The sequence below is a fragment of the Mastomys coucha genome, unplaced genomic scaffold (genome assembly GCF_008632895.1).
Source record: "Mastomys coucha isolate ucsf_1 unplaced genomic scaffold, UCSF_Mcou_1 pScaffold3, whole genome shotgun sequence".
Lineage (NCBI taxonomy): Eukaryota > Metazoa > Chordata > Mammalia > Rodentia > Muridae > Mastomys > Mastomys coucha.
This window is the reverse complement of record NW_022196909.1, coordinates 41781995-41801238: the sequence shown is the minus strand read 5'-3', so window position 1 is coordinate 41801238 and position 19244 is coordinate 41781995. Positions and strand designations below refer to the sequence as shown.

The 19244-nt window shown below is 49.5% G+C and overlaps 1 protein-coding gene across 5 annotated transcripts in view; it reads left to right on the top strand.

The window, feature by feature from the left end:
- Positions 1-19244, top strand: part of Col18a1 (collagen type XVIII alpha 1 chain) — a 116843-nt gene that overhangs the window by 59785 nt on the left and 37814 nt on the right. For all 5 annotated transcript variants that reach the window (XM_031346746.1, XM_031346743.1, XM_031346742.1 and 2 more), the window contains one exon: positions 12639-13183. In XM_031346746.1, the coding sequence (XP_031202606.1) occupies positions 12639-13183 (545 nt within the window). The remainder of the gene's footprint in view (positions 1-12638; positions 13184-19244) is intronic.

The following is a 19244-nucleotide window of genomic DNA, read 5'->3' as shown; positions in this document are numbered from 1 at the left end:
TCTCTCTCTCTCTCTCTCTCTCTCTCTCTCTCTCTCTCTCTCTTTCTCTCTCAGCTTCACCATGTTTCCCCTGGTGGCTGACGTAGATTGCATCCTCGCCAGCAGTGGAGAGGGTTCCTCCTTTTTCTCCACCACCTGTTGCTTCATGCCTAAGAGACCTGACATGGTGTGTCCTGTTACAGATTTCGTTAATGTCTCTGGTGACTGTACGGGTCTTCTTAGAAATGTCTCCTCTGGTCTTGTGCCCATTTTAAAATCCGGTTGCTTGCTTTGTCATTGAGCTGCGTGAATTCTGCATCAGCTCTGGGGTTTTAGCTTACCCTCCCAGCCTGTGGGCCATCTCTTCTTCCTCCCTGATGGAGGATGCAGGCACGTTCTTGGCTGTCCTGTCAGCTCTGAAGTCAGTGTTGTTGTCTGCAGGGCTGATCTATGGTGGTTGCTTTTTGTCACTGTGGCCTGTTAAAATAGCTAAGGGGAGGAAAGCGTCGTTTTGACTCATGGTCCATATGTGTCTGTTTCACTGCTTATGGCCTGTGGTGGGGCACAGTCAAGGGTATGGCCGAGGAAAACTGCTCATCCCACAAGAGTGAGAGTAAGGGGCCAGGGCCACGGCTGGTATGCTGGCTGGTTTTGTGTGTCAACTTGACACAACCTGGACTTATCACAGAGAAAGGAGCCTCCCTTGAGGAAATGCCTTCATGAGGTCCAGCTGTAAGGCATTTTCTCAATTACTGATCAAGTGGCAAGGGCCCATTGTGGGTGGTACCATCCCTGGGTTGGTAGTCTTGGGTTCTATAAGAAAGCAGGCTGAGCAAGCCAGGAGAAGCAAGCCAGTAAGCAGCACCCCTCCATGGTTTCTTCATCCACTCCTGCCTCCAAGTTTCTACCGTGTATGAGTTCCAGTCCTGACTTCCTTTGGTGATGAATAGCAATGTGGAAGTTTAAGTTGCATAAATCCATTCCTCCCCAGCTTGCTTCTTGGTCATGATGTTTGTGCAGGAATAGAAACCCTGACTAAGACAGCAGCCTTCAGAGATAGTCCTTCAGCAAACCTCCTCATCCATTCCTGGATTAGCCCAACAAAGAAGTCCCTTCATGATCTAGTCACCTCTCAGGAGCAACACCATGTAGGAACCATGACATCCACTCAGGAGCATGTGTCGGACACATTCAAACCACAGTGCCTGCTTCCCTATGGGGACAACTGTGGTGGGATCCAGCAGAATGGACATGGTCCCGCTGCGGCAGCTCAGGCAGGTGGGGACAGTGTGTTGTGGTTATGCCCTTGTCAAAGCTCTGGGAGAAGACACCTGACACCTCGGGCCAATAGAGTCTCCATGTGAGTCCAAGACTGACTCCTGGATAGCATCCTTCGCATCAGCAGATGACCTGTCTGTCTGTCTGTCTGCCTTGGGGATGCCACTGGTTTTACCTATTTTTAAGATGGTAAAATATACTCAACATAAAGCACGCCCTGTGACCACTGTCCCGCGTACAGGTCAGTGCTGTTGGCTACCACCCGCCATCTTCGCCCAGAGCTCCTGCATCCTCGAGCTGAACCTCCATTTCTATTACCGCTATCCACTCCTCAGTCCCTCCCTCCTGTCTGTCGTATTCTCAGCTCAGTTTTGAGTCGGTTTGTTCCCTTGCTGAGTCTGACATCTTCTCCTGCGTTCTGGGTACCGAGTGTGATGCTGCCTCTCATGTTGCTGTGATAAACTGGCTGAAGCAACTCGAGGGAGGAAGGGCGTATTCAGGCTCTGTCTGAGGATGCAGTCCACTGTGGTGGCAGGGGCAAGGCAGTAGGCATCTCCACAGCCACAGTCAGAGAGCTGAGGCTGCGTATCCTTTTTGGTTCAGTTTGGAGGCTTCAGGATGATGCCTGTATGCTGAAGTGTGTGTGAGCTATGCAGTCAGGATTCTGTGGGGGTGACAAGGTGAGCACAGCTCTGACGGTAGAGGAGGCATGGGTATACTATATATTATATATATAATATATATATTACAGTATATTTTTATACAGTATACATAATACACATATATGGTATATATTTACACAATATATATATAATACATATGGTACATATATACAGTATATATATGCACACATATATTATGTATATGTATGCACACATACACACACACACACACACACACAATGTAAGGACTTGACAACATTAAAGCCTGTGGCTTGGGAGGAAATAATCACTTGGTCCTATATGTGATATTTTATTTCTGGGTATTGTATTCTATCTCATTGGTCTTTCTGTTGTTTTTCTGTTTTTGTTTTGTTTTGTTTTCTTTTGGAGACGGGGTCTCTTGTGTAGCTTAAGAAATCCTGATTGGGATGGGCAGTGGTGGCACAGCCTTTAATTCTAGCACTTGGGAGACAGAGGCAGGAGGATTTCTGAGTTCGAGGCCAGCCTGGTCTACAGAGTGAGTTCCAGGACAGCCAGGGCTACACAGAGAAACCCTGTCTCGAAAAACCAAAAAACAAACAAACAAACAAAATCCTGATTGGACCTTTCCAGTGCTGGTTACAGGATATTACAATGTAACACCATACTGGGTCCATATCTGTCCTTATGCCAGAGATAGTATTGGTATCTTAGTTTGGGTTTATTGCTGTAAAGAGACACCATGACCAAGGCAACTCTTATAAGGACAACATTTCATTGGGGCTAGCTTACAGGTTCAGAGGTTCAGTCCATTATCATCACTGTGAGAGCATGGCAGCATCCAGGCAGGCAGGGTGCAGGAGGAGCTGAGAGTTCTACAACTTCATCTGAAGGCAGCCAGAAGCCTGCCTTCCAGGAAGCTAGGAGGAGGATCTCAAAGCCCATGGCCACAGTGATACACTTCCTCTACCAAGGCCACACCCACTCCAACGAGGTCACCCCTCCTAATCATGGCACCCCCTGGGTCAAGCCTATTCAAACCCATCATGGCTGATGACTGTAGCTTTGCAGGACATTTTAAAACCAGAAATCGTGAGTCCACCAGCTTTGGGCTTTGTCACGGTTCCTTTGGCTTCTTTGAGATTCGGCATGAACTTCGGGATGGCTTTTCCATGTTTTACAAAAAAAACATCGTTGATTGGGAAGACTGGAGTGGTAGGTCTATGCTAGAGCATTTCTCAACGTGGGCAGCATTCTGGGTTCGATACCCCGTGCTGCCAGAAACTAAACCGAACCAAAACTTCCATTGGGGTTTTGACAGGGATTGCTTATAGCTTGTAAGTCCCCTTGGATGGCTTTTATAATGATTGTAGCTTGAATGCGTCTCCTCTCAGATCTAATGCTGCTGAGGGGTGTGGCTTTTAGAGATGACGTCAGGCTCTGGTCTTCCAAATGAGCTTCACCCCTCACCCCTTGAAGGTAACAGGTAGCGCGTGTGCTATTCTCTGCCCTTTTGCTTCTGCTGTGGAAGGATCCAGTCCCCCTTTGAGGACACAGTGAGATGGCACCATCTTAGAATAGGGATTAGGTCTCAAAATACCTTGGTTTCAGGTCTCGGCACCCAGTGCTGTGAGAAATCTCTTTCTGTTATTTATAAGTTGCTCTGTTTTGGGTTGCTTCGGAGGCACGGGGAGCGCGGGCGGCCTGTCATTGATGTGATTAATTTCTTTCCGATTCTTTTTGTGGCTTTCATTGCACACGGCGTTCCCCTCCCTGGCTAAGTTAGGTCCTGAGCATTTTATTCTTTTCGGGGTTACTGTATAAGGAAACTGCGATGGACGTACCTTTCCAGACTGAGTGTTCTGTGGATAAACGGTGATTTCTCTGTTGATGGATGTGTTACCTATCCTCTTGGTTTGCTGAGTTCATTTGTTTGTTCTGTTATCAAATCGGGGAGAGGTGTCATAATCTGTACCCCGGTTACACTCGGGCCACCCATCCTCAATGAGCTAATTAAAAAAAAAAAAGCCAAGTTAGAAGTGGAAAGCATGAAAATCTGTATTCAGTGGTTACATTGGGAAGAGGGGAAAAGAGATCCAGCACGTCTGTCTTCAGGTCCTGGTTTGAGAAGGGAGTTTGAGTAGAGAGCCAAGGACATTCACATCTAAGCAGCCCTGGTCAGGATGTGGACCTGCTAATTACTGGTCCATCATCCACTTATGCTTTAGGATGGTGTGAAGTCTCTTTCCAGGAGACAAGTTCCCACTCTGACAGGTGCCTTTTTCTTCTCCCAGCAAGGGATTCCTGGAGTGAAAATTCCCGTTTCTTTGGGGCACAGCGTTTCAACAATCTGATAGTCAGAGTGAGAGACACAAGGGTCTCTCTCTTAGAGTAGTTTCATTTCTTCCCAGATTGTTTACAGTTCTAAGAAGCTTGTTGCAGAATCTTTGGATGTTTATACTGATAACTTCCTTTCCAGCCTGCCTGCCTGTCTTTCCTCCTCCTCCTTCTTCCCCCTCTTCTACCTCCTCCTCCTCCTCCTCCTCCTCCTCCTTCTTCTTCTTCCTCCTCTTCCTCCTCCTCCTCCTTCTTTCCTTTTTCCTCTTCCCCCGACTTCTTTTTTGTTTTTTGTTTTCCAAGACAGGGTTTCTCTGTATAGCCTTGGATGTCCTGGAGCTCACTTTATAGACCAGGCTGACCTCGAACTCAAATATCTGTCTGCCTCTGCCTCCCAAGTGCTGGAATTAAAGGCGTGCGCCACCACCGCCCAGCTCTGACTTTTCTCTCCTCAGTATTTTGGGATATATTTGAGAAGAATCGATGTCGTTTCTTTTTTGTTTTGTTTTGGTTTGGTTTTTTGGTTTTGTTTGTTGTTTGTTTTTTTCGAGACAGGGTTTCTCTGTATAGCCCTGGCTGTCCTGGAACTCACTCTGTAGACCAGACTAGCCTCAAACTCAGAAATCCATCTGCCTCTGCCTCCCAAGTGCTGGGATTAAAGATGTGTGCCACCACCGCCCAGCTCCTCTGTAGCTTTTTTATGTCTAGAAATTGGCCTCTTCCTTTGGTTTCTTCCAACTCTGTCACAGCTCATTCCATTCAGCAGTGACCCTGTTCTCCTGACCTCAGTCATGAGTCTCCCCCATGTTTTTGTCTTGGTTGGCTTTACAAGTTTTATCAGTTATGTTTATCTTTCCAAAGAGTTGACTTTGCTTTCATTGATTTTCCTCATGTGTTTTCCCGTTCTTTGCTTTATTGATTTTTTTTGTTTTATTCTTCCTTATTTTTCTCCTTCTATTTGCTCTGCATCCCTCCCCCACTAAACCCCCCTGTCACCTTTTTCCTAATTCTGCACATAATATGGATTGTTTATTTGAGACCACTTGTCTGTTAATGAAGTATTTATAGCTATAGATTTCCCCTCTCAAAGCTTTTTTTTTTTAACTCCCCCACCAGTTTTTATGGCAGCACACTTGATTTTTTTTTTATTGTTTCTAAATGTTTATTTACTCATTTCTGCTTGAGTTTTGTATTTACCGGTTGTTTAGGACTGTGAAGTGTAATTTCCACAAATCTGTAAATATTCCAGTTTTATTTGTTTTTCAGTGTCTAACTTGATCCTAAAGTGGCCGGAGAGTATATGTCATGTCTGCTGAAGCTCTTCTGTGGTCTGACATGAGTCTGTCTGTCTATCTTGGAAACTATCTTGCGTCTACATCAGAGAGGACCTTGGACACCACTGTAGCTGTCAATGCTCTGTGCGTGCCTACGGATCTGGGAAGCCCTTCCTCATCTTCAGTCTGGGTGTTCTGCCCTTCAGTGAAAGGGTGCTTGAGGCACTGGCTGCTACTGTAGAACTTTCTGTCTCTCCCTCGTTCTGACGGTTTGCTTCATGTACGTTGCTGGTCTCTTTCTGTCATAGCTCCCTCCTATACTGATTCCTTTCTGTCCCCCCTGCTTCTTGTAACACGTGGGTTTAAAATCTATTCCGTGTATATAGCTACCCAGCATCCTGTCTACATAGGCTGTCCTTTCCATGTCAGCCTGTTTGGACAGAAAACATTTCACGTAGAGAGCATGTGATTATAGTTTCTTAAATTACTTCACCAGTCTCTAATTTTTTTTTTTTTTTTTTAAAGACAGGGTTTCTCTGTGTAGCACTGGCTGTTCTGGAACTCACTCTGTAGACCAGGCTGGCCTAGAACTCAGAAATCCACCTGCCTCTGCCTCCCAAGTGCTGGGATTAAACGTGTGCGCCACCATCACCCGGTCCAGTCTCTAAATTTTTAAATATTTGTGTGTGTGCATGCGTGCGTGCACACGCCTATACCTTGGACCATATGTAGAAATTGGAGGACAACTTAGGTATCTGTTCTTTTCTGGGATCACAAGCAGACACCTTTACTTGCTGAGCCCCAATCTCTTGTCTTTATATTGACATTTAACCCATTTACATTTATTGTAATTGCTGCTCTGAGGACCTGTGTCCCTGCTGTTGATATGGCTTGCATCTAAAACTTCAGGCTTTTCTCTCTCTTGAGATAGTTTGTTTTCATTTTATGAATGTGAGTGTGCGTTTTGCTCACATGTATGTGCATGCACTGTATGCATGCCTAGATCCCGCAAAGGCCAGAAGAGGGCTCTGGGTGCCCTGGAACTGGATTCATAAACAGTTGTGAGCTGCCTGATGGGTCCTGGGATCCAAACCCAGGTCCTCTGCAAAGGCAACCAGTGCTCTTGACCTCTGAGCCATCCTTTCCTTACCCCTTTAGTTGATTTTTGTAATGAAATGTTCAAATTCCTTTTTAATTTTTTTGGTGTATATCTTTTTGTTTGTTTGTTTTTGTTTTGTTTTGTTTTTTGAGACAGGGTTTCTCTGTGTAGTCCTGGCTGTCCTCAAACTTACTCTGTAGACCAGACTGGCCTACAGAAATCCGCCTGTCTCTGCCTCCCAAGTGCTGGGATTAAAGGTGTGTACCCCACTAAGCCCAACTCCTCGATTACATGTTTATACAGGCAAATCCAAAAACAAAAACAGTGTGGCAATTCTTTGAATACATTTCAATTATGTAGCAAACAAGACTGTGGCCTAGCGGCTTGTCCTTAATGATTGCCTTGCCGGGGGCTTCTTCCTTTCTAAGGGTCTTTGACTCTTCCTGTGGTCATGTGACTTCCAATCCCTGCCTGTCCTTTGATTTCACAGTAGAGGACTTGTTCTGGTGTGAAGGGCTCAGGGGAGCACTGACAGCGATTGTTCGGGGTAAGGAGTCTCTTAGAAGAGTTATTAGTGCCAGGGAGAGACAGGCATTAAAAACTCCAGCCGGAGATGGACTCTGAGGAGAACAGGGCCTCCAGGCAGGAGTGGGAGTGGGGTCCCTTTTTGTAGCTCTCTGAGGAAGGAGGCTTCGCAGTAGCTAGGCTGTCTGATTCCTTTACAGGTGTCAGGGAAGGCAGCAGGGAGCAGACCCTACATGGATGTCCGACTTCCAGCATCACATATTTGATGTCCATAGTAGCATGCTTGTCTGTTCCAAAGAGGCCATTCCTGGTTCTCTCTGCCCTGCCATTCCTGGTTCTCTCTGCCCTGCCATTCCTGGTTCTCTCTGCCCTGCCATTCCTGGTTCTCTCTGCCCTGCTATTCCTGGTTCTCTCCTCTGCCTTGCCATTCCTGGTTCTCTCTGCCCTGCCATTCCTGGTTCTCTCTGCCCTGCCATTCCTGGTTCTCTCTGCCCTGCCATTCCTGGTTCTCTCCGCCCTGCCATTTTATTTCAGAGTCCTTCAGGAACTCACTTTGAAACCTTTTTTTTTTTCCCACAAAATGACAAATCTTAAGACACCGTTAGCACAGATTACATATCAGTCGCCCAACTGGATGCCAGAAGGCAAGGAGCTCCTGTAATCATCATCTCTGTGTTAGCATTCTATCTAAGCTCCACCCCACGGTTGCCAGGTGACTGTGGGGTGGAGTTTAGACTGAATGCCAGCACTCTGGACCACAACTCAGCCTCCCTACCTGAGTGTGAGCCCCTAGCCTGGAATAACAACATTCATGAATGTGTGACTACATCTGGCTCATCCTTATCTCAAGATACACAACCCACTGTAGTGTAGTGGTCCTGTGTAGGGTAAAATAACATTTATTGCAACGGACATCTTTGGAGACCATTATTCTGGTCACTGAGGTCTGTGTACATGTGTATACACAGGAACAGGGAAGTTGATTCTCACTTTACATGAATGGCCTCAATCTGTAGGTGAAAGCCCCTTTTGTATATTTTCCATGTCTCCCAGAGAGCCGCCCTGCCTTTCTTTTCTGTGGCTGCATGCTTCTGGCATTTTCTTTAACACCCTGGGATAACTCTGCCCACTACACCTTTAGGTGTTTCCTGCTTCTTGCTTTAATGTCCCGCTTACCCTCCAGTACATTGGTCTTCTGCCACTACATACTAAACACTAGTCCAGCACCTTAAGTAGGTCCTGATCTAGATCCCTGGGATAACCCTGCCCAGGCACTGCCCCATTCTCAAAGACCCAGGACCCTTCCTCTTCAAAGCAGGATCACATCTGAGCACCTCCTCCTGGTCAGAAAATACTCCTCAGGCTACTTTTGGATAATGCTGACTGAGTTGGGGGTTTGGGATATCAAGGGACGGGGGTAGCATGTCAACCCAGGTCTCAACTTGCTTAAGTCAGTTTTAGTCTTTCAGGCACGGTGCAATGCTGTTTCTGGGAATGTTCCACGTATTTCTCTTCTAATATGGAGATCAGGTGTCTGCCCACCCTGGGCTTGTGCACGCTCTAATTGCTACTGGGTTACAAAGTAGCATTTGGGAGCACAACCCCTTTGAGGCTGGGAAGGACCCGCCATCACCCTGAGGGTTGTCTCTTTCAAGTTGAACATAAAAAGTGTTTAGGGGGCGTCCTTAAGAAACACCTGCCTTGCTGTGTGTGCCTAGGGCACCATTCCTAGATACTTATGTACCCAGCTGGGCAGCCCTCAGACAAAGATCAAAGGATGATCTTCAACTTGAACTCCCGTTCTACTTGGTATGACTCATCCCTGGTACAGCTGCAATGCTCCTCTTGTCACTGTGGCCTGCTGACGTCCCCCTCAGCCTTTCTGTGCAGCTTTGCCAGATTCTTTTCTTTGCTGAGCTGTTGGGTTTGCCTCTGCTCTTTGCTTCTGGCCCAACTCAAATCTGTGTTCCACCGGAGACTTTTCCGTAGATTCAGACTACTGGTCTACCAGAACTCAAACTGTTCTCTTATTTTACGGTTTTTCTTGACCATGGTGTCTGTTGTTGGTTTTTTGTTTTGTTTGTTGTTTTTTTTTTTTTGTTTGTTCGTTTTGTTTTGTTTTTGGCTTTTTTCTGTTCTGGATTGGTTATAGTTTCTCAGTTCCTTGAGGATCCTGACTCTGATTATCTCTCTCTTTTTTTTTTCTTTTCTTTTTCTTTTTTTAGTTTTTTGAGACAGGGTTTCTGTATGTAGCCCTGGCTGGCCAGGAACTCATTCTGTAAACCAGACTGGCCTCGAACTCAGAAATCCACCTGCCTCTGCCTCCCAAGTGCTGGATTAAAGGCATGAGCCATCACCCGCTCAGCCTGATTTTCTCTTAAAATGGCTCCATTCAAGGCTTCACAAAACTACCCTCCAAGCCCCCATTCCACCATGAGTCCCGTGTGGCTCACCTCCTTAGCTCAGTGGAGCCAGGCCTGGGCGGTTGTGATAAAACTCTTCACACTGAATGCTTAGTTCAAATAGTTCTTGAGCCTTTCTCACAGCAGTTGAGACGGCCTTAATGGTGCTCGGACTTGTCCCCTGGATTTTGCCGCTATGTTCTAGATGACTATTGGGTACTCAGGATGGGGACGGCTTAGAAGGTCCACACACAGATGCTGCATGTGTTTGTATCTGAACAGACCCCAGAAGTTAGAAGCCGGGAGGGGCTGCCATCATTCCCTCTGACTCAAGGGAAATGTTTGGTTGAAACACCAGTGTCTCTAGAAGGTTCCACAGGAGTTGCTTGGTTGGTAGTTGGGGTGTCTCAGAAATGCTCTTCTCTAGGGCTGAGCTAGGAGATCACTGATAGTTGACATCTACCTGGGGTCTGGGAGCACCAGATGCACATCCGGCAGAACTCCGGCCTAGGTTCTGTGGGGGCAGGGCTGCCACAGCCTGAGCCCCCCCGCACATAGCAGGTCCAAGAGTGTGCGGGGAAAGCCAGTGGCCAGTCCAGGGATGGATGCACAATCCCCAGGCTACATCCCTGGGAGGGCCAGTTGACAAGCTGTGGGGCACTGGAGGTCAGAAGCACCAGTCATACAGGGTGAGAGGTTTGTTCTACTCCATTAGAGAAATCCCTGAGCAACCCCGTAGATACTGGCCTTTCTCCAGGGTAGGCAGACACCAGGATTGGCCAGGAGTCTTGCTGAGGGACGGGATGTCTCCTGTTTAGAGATACTCAGTGAGGGAGTGTGCCCTCTTGCCCTGGGGCTGCCAGGGTCCCTGTTAAGGGTCATTTTTCTCAAGACATTTGCCATTACTGAGCCGTTGCCAAAGGCTAGCCTTTGCCAAATGGCTGTACCGTCGGCCCTCAGTGTTCTCAAACCAGGCCCTGCTTGGTGAGGTTGCCTGTGAAGGGAATGGATTGATTGGGAGGTAGTACAGTGAGGGAGGCCGTCAGGGGAATCCTGTACCATCAGAAGCCTGGTGCAGTCGGTTGGGAGCACCAGATGTTCTTGCTGCTGGTCCCTGCAGAGCCACGCCTTGGCCGTGCTCGAGAGGGGATGCCGAGCGCAGTTGGTTCTCCATGGAGCACGTGTGTTAAAATATAGGCTTTCAGAACCATGCCTGCTCACTTTAGGGAAGGTGAGCTTTCACCACGTAGGAAAGCTGTGCTCAGAAGGGTCTCTGGGGTCACAGACACCAGGGATCAAGGGGTGCTGGAGTTGAAAGAGAACCACAAAAGAAATCTTAAGCCAGGAAGATGGGGGAGTTCATAAGACAAAGCAGGGCAGGGCTGGATCTCGGTTCAGCTGAGTGACTAGACAGACCTTAGCTTGCATAGGGGCCAGCCTCCTGCAGCAAGCAGCCCTCTGAACTCTCAGCGCGTGGCCCAGACCTTGCTTCTTACAGGGGAATGAGCATCCTAGCCTAGGCACCCGGGCCCTCCCCCGCTCTCAATTGCTGTAACCAGAGAACAGAGCCAGTGATCTTATGGCCCTGGCATTTGGCAGCTCCTCTCAACGGAGCCAAAAAAAAAAAAAGAATTTCATGGAGAGAGAATGGAAGGACTTGGGAAGAGCTGGCTGCAGGGCCCAGGGGTCATCGCATAACACACTGGTGCCTTCCAGCCCAGGAAGCCAGCAGCTGCAGAGTCCTGTGTGCTGCGCTAATGGAGCACCAGGGATTGCTATCCCGAGGGAGGAGCAGAGTGGCCGCTGTCTCCAGTGTGCAGGGAGCATGCCTGACTTGGCTTTTCTAAACTTCAGTGCCTGCCGTGTCCTAGCATTTCTAGTGAGAAGGGAACATTGTAGCAGCTGTGATTGGGTTAGATCACCGATTGCCCAGGGATGGCCTGCTCTTCTTCTCTGCGTTCTTCTGGAAGGCTGCAGACCTACTCAGTCCTTGTAAGCCATGCATGCCCCCACCAAGCCAGGTCCATTCTGCACCCGGCAAACACCATGCCTGGTTAGCATTCAGGGATTAGGGAGCCGGTGACAGGGTGAAGCTTTCAAGAGACCCTCGCAGCAGGTCGGGCTGTCTATGTGGCACACAATGATGTTCTTTGTCCCCTGAGGGCTGGGCTTGATGGCAGCTTTTGTCTTCTGGGTTCAAGGGGCTCGTTGACTCAGCTTATCCTGTGAAGTTAGGGGTTCGGGGTTTCCCACTTCCTAATCTGTAGAGCCTTACCCCACAGTGGGAGCATCGTGTTCCTGCACACGTGCATACTTCCCAGCATGCCCGACTCCAGCAGCCCCTTCGTGGAAGAGCTCTTGACAGTTAACATTGCTCCCTGCCCAAGCGCCCCCTCCCTGGTTCTATAATGCTAACCCCACTGGAGTTGTATTCTGTGGGTCTGATGGCCCTTGCCTAAGGACAAGGATGGGCTTGCACAGCTGTGTCCCAACTCAAGATGGTGCAAGGACTGACATAAGTATGCGAATTGGGTCACTGGAGCACATCAGAAGAGCGGCGAATGTGGGAAATGCTGGACAGGGCTGTTGCCGCAAGCCTTCATGGGGTTCTTCTGTATCATAGCGAGGTGGCAAACTTTGGGGAGCAGAAATGGCCAAGGAAGAGCTGTCCTGTCTCTCTGCCCCGTAACATCCCACCTGACACATCGACAGGCTTGTGGAGAGCCAGGGGGGAGGGTTTAATATCAACATAGGAACCACGATGACTGAATGAAACCAGAGAAAGCTCACTTGGGAGCCTGGCTATTTGAGACTCCCGAGTTCGATTTATCGCAGCCTAGCTGGCTCCCAGAGCGGGAGTACTGTGTGCAGCCTCCTTTCTCTTTGTAGTAGAGAGGGGTCTTACCCCACGTCTGTGTCTCTCCTGCAGAGTCTGGGTCTGGAGGCTGGGAGACTCCACGCCCCAGTTCTTCACAACCGTCTTGAGATTGCTTCCGGCTGTGAGCCCATGGGGGTGGTTTCACTGGCCCGTGCCTCCCAGGATGCCACTGCGGTCTGGTCTGATCCTGTGCAGCCACCTCACTGGATGTTCTTCTCTTTGCAGAGAATGTTGCTGATGAGGTGGGGCTTTTGCAGCTCCTTGGAGACCCCCTACCCCAGCAGATCTCCCAAATCGAAGACCCTCACGTCGGGCCGGCCTACGTCTTTGGACCAGACTCCAACAGCGGCCAGGTGGCCCGGTATCACTTCCCGGAACTCTTCTTCCGGGACTTTTCGCTGCTGTTTCATGTCCGGCCAGCCACAGAGGCCGCAGGGGTGCTGTTTGCCATCACAGATGCCGCCCAGAGGGTAGTCTCACTAGGCGTGAAGCTCTCAGAGGTCCGAGATGGACAGCAAAACATCTCACTGCTCTACACGGAGCCCGGGGCCAGCCAGACCCAGACGGGAGCCAGCTTCCGCCTACCTGCGTTTGTTGGCCAGTGGACACACTTCGCGCTCAGCGTGGATGGAGGCTCTGTGGCTCTCTACGTAGACTGTGAAGAGTTCCAGAGAGTGCCATTGGCCCGGTCCTCACAGGGTCTGGAGCTAGAGCGGGGCGCTGGCCTCTTTGTGGGTCAGGCTGGAGCAGCGGACCCTGACAAGTTCCAGGTAACCTGTGCTGTCCTGTTGCTGATCCAGGGAAGGAGGGGGCAGTGGGGTTTCCCCAGTTGATGCTGCAGCCTAGGGGGCAATACCCAGACTTCCCCATTTGTGGGTGGAGTGGTATCTGCTCCCCAAACTTTTGTTGTTCGGTGACTTGAAGCATCACAGTGGGCTTGTGTGAATTCTCTGAGACCCCAGTTTATAAGATAGCTGCTGGGGGATATTTCTACCCAGGTTCCATCCTGAGTTGATCCAGACTACCTTCTCAGGCATGAGCTGGGGCCTTTGGAAAGTTGGAGGCACCAAACTTCAGATGAGGAGATTGTGGGGTTTAGTCAGGGCTCAGTTATTCCTTCTGAAAAATGGGTACTCAGGCATTTCATGGAAAAGCTAACAAGACAGTTGTGAAGATGAGCATCTGGGCAGGGGGAAAGATCTAGAGTTCCAGGTCCATTTGGACTGTCCTGTTTCAGAACAACAACAAGAAAAACTACTCATTTAAAGCTAGCCAGAGTAGGGTCTTTCTTTGGCTGCACACACAGTTGAGGGAGCACCCTGCTGGCAATGGGGACAGGGACTTCACACAACTGCTGCGGCTGCCTATTATTTTAATTGAAGACTTTGTGACAGACCTGTGGCACTCTCCCATGTTCCGCAGGAAAGTCCCTCACTTCTGGGCCCTCATTTCTTGTAGGAGGGCACTCCTCCTGGAGATCCCAGCTGGGATCCCAGCCTCCTGGGAACAAGTGCGTGGGGACCCTAAGCTGGCACTGACTCATGGCTTCTGAATTCAGTACACCAGCCCGTCAGCAGCTGGGACGCCCCTGCCCAACCCAGACAGGGGTCCCTGTGTGTGTAAGGAAGGACGTGTCCCCAAGGGACAGACACTCAATTATGACCCAGACAAGGACCTCCTGTTGTAAGTTGTGCTAAGTCCCATGTCCACAGCTCTCAAAGATGACCTTCCACCCTCTGGCAGCAACTTTTAACCCAAGGGGTTCAAAAGCTACCAGGACTTTGGCATCAAACTGGGCCTTTTTGTGTTTTCCTTCTGATCTTCAAACACGATTACCAGAAACAAACGTCATCGTTTCCAGAGTGGGCCATTTGTGCCATACTGTCCCCATCCTTTCCCAAGGGGATGGCGGGACCCACAGACTCGGTGCCTCTCCTGCTTCAGCCGCAGAGCTGTGTGAGGAACAGTGAGCCTGAGACTGCAGAGGGCAGAGCCTCACAGCCAGTGGTGCTGATGGAGAGACACAGCCCCCCAGCATGAGGTGGCCTTGTCTCCGACTGGGCCATGCCAGACTTAAATGCTGGTTATGTAGACAGACTGTATCTGGACATTTTCATTTCTTGGTATGTTGTGAATGCACACTTTTTTAACCCCTGGCTGTATGTGCACACATTTTCTCTTTCTTTTTCTTCTTTTTTTTTAAGATTTATTTATTTATTTCATGTATATGGGTACACTGTTGCTGTCTTCAGACACAGCAGAAGAAGGCATCAAATCTCATCACAGATGGTTGTGAGCCACCATGTGGTTGTTGGGATTTGAACTCAGGACCTCTGGAAGAGCAGTCAGTGCTCTTAACTGCTGAGCCATCTCTCCAGCCCACACATTTTATTTCTTAGCCTACCATTTTTTTTTTCACTTATAAACAACAATAACACTGGGGCATTTAATGTGTTTCTTTGGTTGCTTTGGGTCTGGAGAAAACACCCACAACCTTCGCTATGAAAATCTTTCAGAGGGAAGGAGGCTGAGCCCATTCTGTGCAGACCACAGGCTCCTCCCCAGCTGACCTCAGCAGTCTCACCCTGCCTGCTCCTGTGGGCCAGGTCTCAGGATCTTTTGCACAGATTTAGATCAGATGCCAGCTGGAGCGAGGGAAATGTGCTGGAGGAGGAATAGAAAACAGTTGGATTTAGCACAAGATGTTTGCAGGCTTGGTGCTGGGCTCTTTGGGGAAGAGTCACTGGGCTGTGTGATTCACAACTTGACAGAAGCTAGCCCAGAGCCTCTTTTGGGAGTGAGGGAACTGGCGAGCCAGAGAACTAGGAGCCAGATGTATGGAGAGCTGGCTTCCTCTGAGTCCTCTTCAACTGAGGATGGCTCTGTCCCACCTGCATCCACACACTGCCGGGAGAGCCTGGCTGAGCCTCCAGACTCCCAGGACTGGTCCTCGCTGGGTGACAGTCCTCACAGAGTGTTGTCTGTCCCTTTGAGTTTGGTCATAAGCATCAGTGTGTGCTATCCGTTTCTTTAAAGCATGACTTCCAACCGGACTGTGTTTTAATACAGTACTGTTTGGTATTTTATGTGTCCTGTAGTTAAAATTCCTCTTGGCTTTATTCTCTTGCCAGAGATGCCTCTTCTTCTGTGTGGGGTGCTAGGGTGGATTAAACCCAGTGCCTCCCACATGCTGGGTCTATAATCCTTTGTTTTAGGAGCTCCCCCATCTTCTTGGCTTAAGATTTCTTTTGTGGTTCTCCAGCACCCCTTAATCCCTGGTGTCTGTGACTCCAGAGACCCTGCTGAGCACAGCTTTCCTGTGTTGCTTATTCAGCTATGAGCATGGTCAGCTTTCATTTCCTTCATTTAGAATACAGCTCAATGTTAAAAGCTCTTGGGGCTATGAATTTTCCTCAGGGTGCAGCCATGGCTCTACTGTGAAAGTAAATGAATGGGGTAGTGGTGGCAGACCATCACCTTTAGTCACAGCACTCAGGAGGTAGAGGCAGGCTGTCTTAATTAGGGTTTTCATTGCTGTGAAGAGACACCATGACCACAGCAACTCTTATAAAGGACAACACTTAATTGGGGCTGGCTTACAAGTTCAGAGGTTCAGTTCGTAACCATCATGGCAGGAAGCACGTCAGCATCCAGGCAGACATGGTGATCTAGAAAGAGCTGAGCATTCTATATCTTCATCCAGAAGCAGCCAGAAAGAGACTGGCTTCTAGGCAGCTTGGAGGAGGGTCTTAAAGCCCATGCCCACAGTGACACACTTCCTCCAACAAGACCACACCCACTCTAGCATGGCCACACCTACTCCAACAAGGCCACATCTCCTAATAGTGTCACTCCCTGGGCCAAGCATCTTCAAACTGCCACACAGGCAGATCTCTGAGTTCAAGCCAGCTTGGTCTACAGAGCAAATTCCAGGACAGCCAAGCCTATGAAGAATAACCCTGTCTTGAAACACTCCCCACCCACCAAAAAAAGTAAATGATGTGTGTGTTGGGGCCATGAGGATGCCCCAGCCATCAAGTTCATGATATCAGGCCTGCCTGTGTGAGGGGAGGAGCAGGCAGTAGAGATCAAAATCTGACTCCAGCTGGGCGATGGTGGCGCATGCCTTTAATTCCAGCACTTGGGAGGCAGAGGCAGGCGGATTTCTGAGTTCGAGGCCAGCCTGGTCTACAGAGTGAGTTCCAGGGCTATACAGAGAAACCCTGTCTCGAAAACAAAACAAAACAAAAAACCAATGACAAAACAAAACCAAAACATCTGACTCCAGCAGTTCTGTTCCTGATCAAGGGATAATGGAGAACTCCCAGGTCTCCATTCAATTCATCAGTCAGGGTGCTTCTCAGCTGTCTTAACCATTGTATCCTCTCAGTGTTTGCTCTTGTAAAGTTCCGCCAACATCTCTGCCATTCATCTGAAGTGGGAGTAGCCTACGGTAGATACATTGCTACAGTGTGTATGCAGTTTCCTTCATTGGCAAGTTAAGAGAAGCTGGCTGTGATGAAGTAGCCCATTGGGACCTGCTCACAGGAGGGAAGACCTGAAGCCAGAGACTCACAAAGCAGTATGGGAGAATGAATATGAGCTGTGAGGCATCAGCCAACAGAGCAGGCGGCATGGCTGGGTCACAGGGCAGCAGGAACTAGGCTCGCCATGTGAGGTAGAAAAAGAAAAAAGACCTGATGACTCTGAGGCTGAGGGAAAAGGGATGGGGCAGAGAGGCTACCATGAAGGCCATGGTGAAACCCAGGTATAGTAATATAAGACAGAACCAGCCGATAGCCCCACATCATGGCTTCAGCCCCTGACCTCTGCTGGCTGGTACACTGTTCTTGCTGTAGCAGGTCCTGGTGAACCTAGACAGTGTGTGTGCCTCCTCCTGATGCTGACCAGTTTTACTCACTTCCCCACCGCCAGAGCGCCATTGGTCAGCATGGTAGGAAGAGCTCGACGAGGCACTCATCTGTAAATGTTGACAATCCCCCCAGTTTCCAAGGTCCAGATTGCATGACTCTTGGGTCCAAGTCCATCAAATATTTGCATTGGTTCTTAGGCCTTTTGTACAACTGATGCTCTCCCCCATTCGAGGTTGGAAGGACTCTGGGGCGGCGGGTGGGGGTGGAAGAGTCACAAGGGCAGGATGCAAAGCGGGACTCGGTGCAGGCACAAGTCTTTTCTGCCCTCTTGAGGCTTTTCCAGATGCGGGCTCCCCAAGGCCTTCACAGAGTGTGGCCCTGGCCATGGCACTGGGCCCATCCATGTGGAATGCCATGTGCCCGTTGGCGGAGACCATCCTGGTACCAGCATTGTCCCAGGAAGCTGTTTTTTTTTTTTTTTTTTAGTATTTAAACCCAATTCTTCCCGACCCTGGCTGCTCTAAACGGTTACCATGGTACCTGCGGCAGCGGCTCTGGAGTGGGCTTCTTGGGATATCCATTCTGTTCCCCGATGCTCTATTGACCTGGGAAGCGGCCTGGCAGGAACTAGTCATCGCTCTACCTGTACATCTTTGCTTTCTGAGCACTGTGCCTGTGCCTGACTGGTGCTGGGCGCGCGCACATACACACACACACACACACACACACACATACACACAATGGTAGGTACTTACATGCTTTCCCGGTGCTGTCTGGTTGATTCTCCCAGAATCCCCTTGGAGTACATACAACCAGTTTCTTCTTCATCGGCTGGTTCAATACTGTCCCCTCTAGTACTCTTTTCAGGGATACAAATATCTGTTCTGTTTTTCCCGACCTAAAGGCCTCCTGTACCTCAGATCACCGTAGCATATGGGATAGGAGTCACAGAGTCTCCACTGTCAAAGGACTGGTCCTGAAGGGTCAAGCCTTGTTTCTGAGGCCCTCGGGGTTGACACAGACCAGGGCTTGCTTTCTGCTGCTCCTCCTCAGAGACTTCCCTCCATGATCCAGGGACTGGATTACCCGAGATGGGTTCTGTTGGCCTGAGGGGGTTTGTAGAGATTCTCCTGCACCTTCTCAGGGGCTGAGGACACTCAACTGTGGTGACCTTGAGAGGCGGGAGGTAGGCAGGTCGGGGTGCAGAGGGACCCGTACAGCCTCGCTAGTTTGATTTAAGCAAGGGATACCAGTGTCGGGCCTCCATGTTGCCTATGTATCCCAGGTACTGAGGGCAGTGCCTGGGAGGTGACAGTCCCCATATCCTGTCTCATTTGTCACTGAGAACAAGTTCTCAGTCTGCTGTTGAGTCACAGTGCCACGGCCCTCCCACATGCCTGGGGACTGCCCAGTAGACACCAATGACGTCTATGCTCCCCTGGGTATGTGAGGTCTGATCTCTGATAGTTGTCTCCTTCGGTGACACTAGATATCACCAAAATGCTGCACCTAGTCCAGCATTGGTCCTTGGGCTGCCTCTGAGACTCTGGAGAGCTAGTATAGATAGCTACCTGCCACTTCAGGGAAATGGATCAGTGTGGGATTACAGGGACAGAGCTGTGGATAATGGGTGTCTCCATATAGCTTAGCTGGAGGGGGCCCGGATCATCATTTGCCTACTGGTAATTCTTGCCATGGATCTTCTGGAATATTCCACAGTTAGGTGAGGAGAATGTGGCCTGCCGCAACACCATGCTGCGTCTGAGATAACTTTGACAGGGTGGTTGGTAGCTATCTGAGAACTTGAAGCCGAACCATCTTCAGTGGGGACCTGCTGGGTGGCTGCAGGTGTGATTCCCAGGTGTGCACCTGGTCTGCTGGGTGGCTGCAGGTGTGATTTCAGGTGTGTACCTGGCCTGCTGCTGGGTGGCTGCAGGTGTGATTTTCAGGTGTGCAC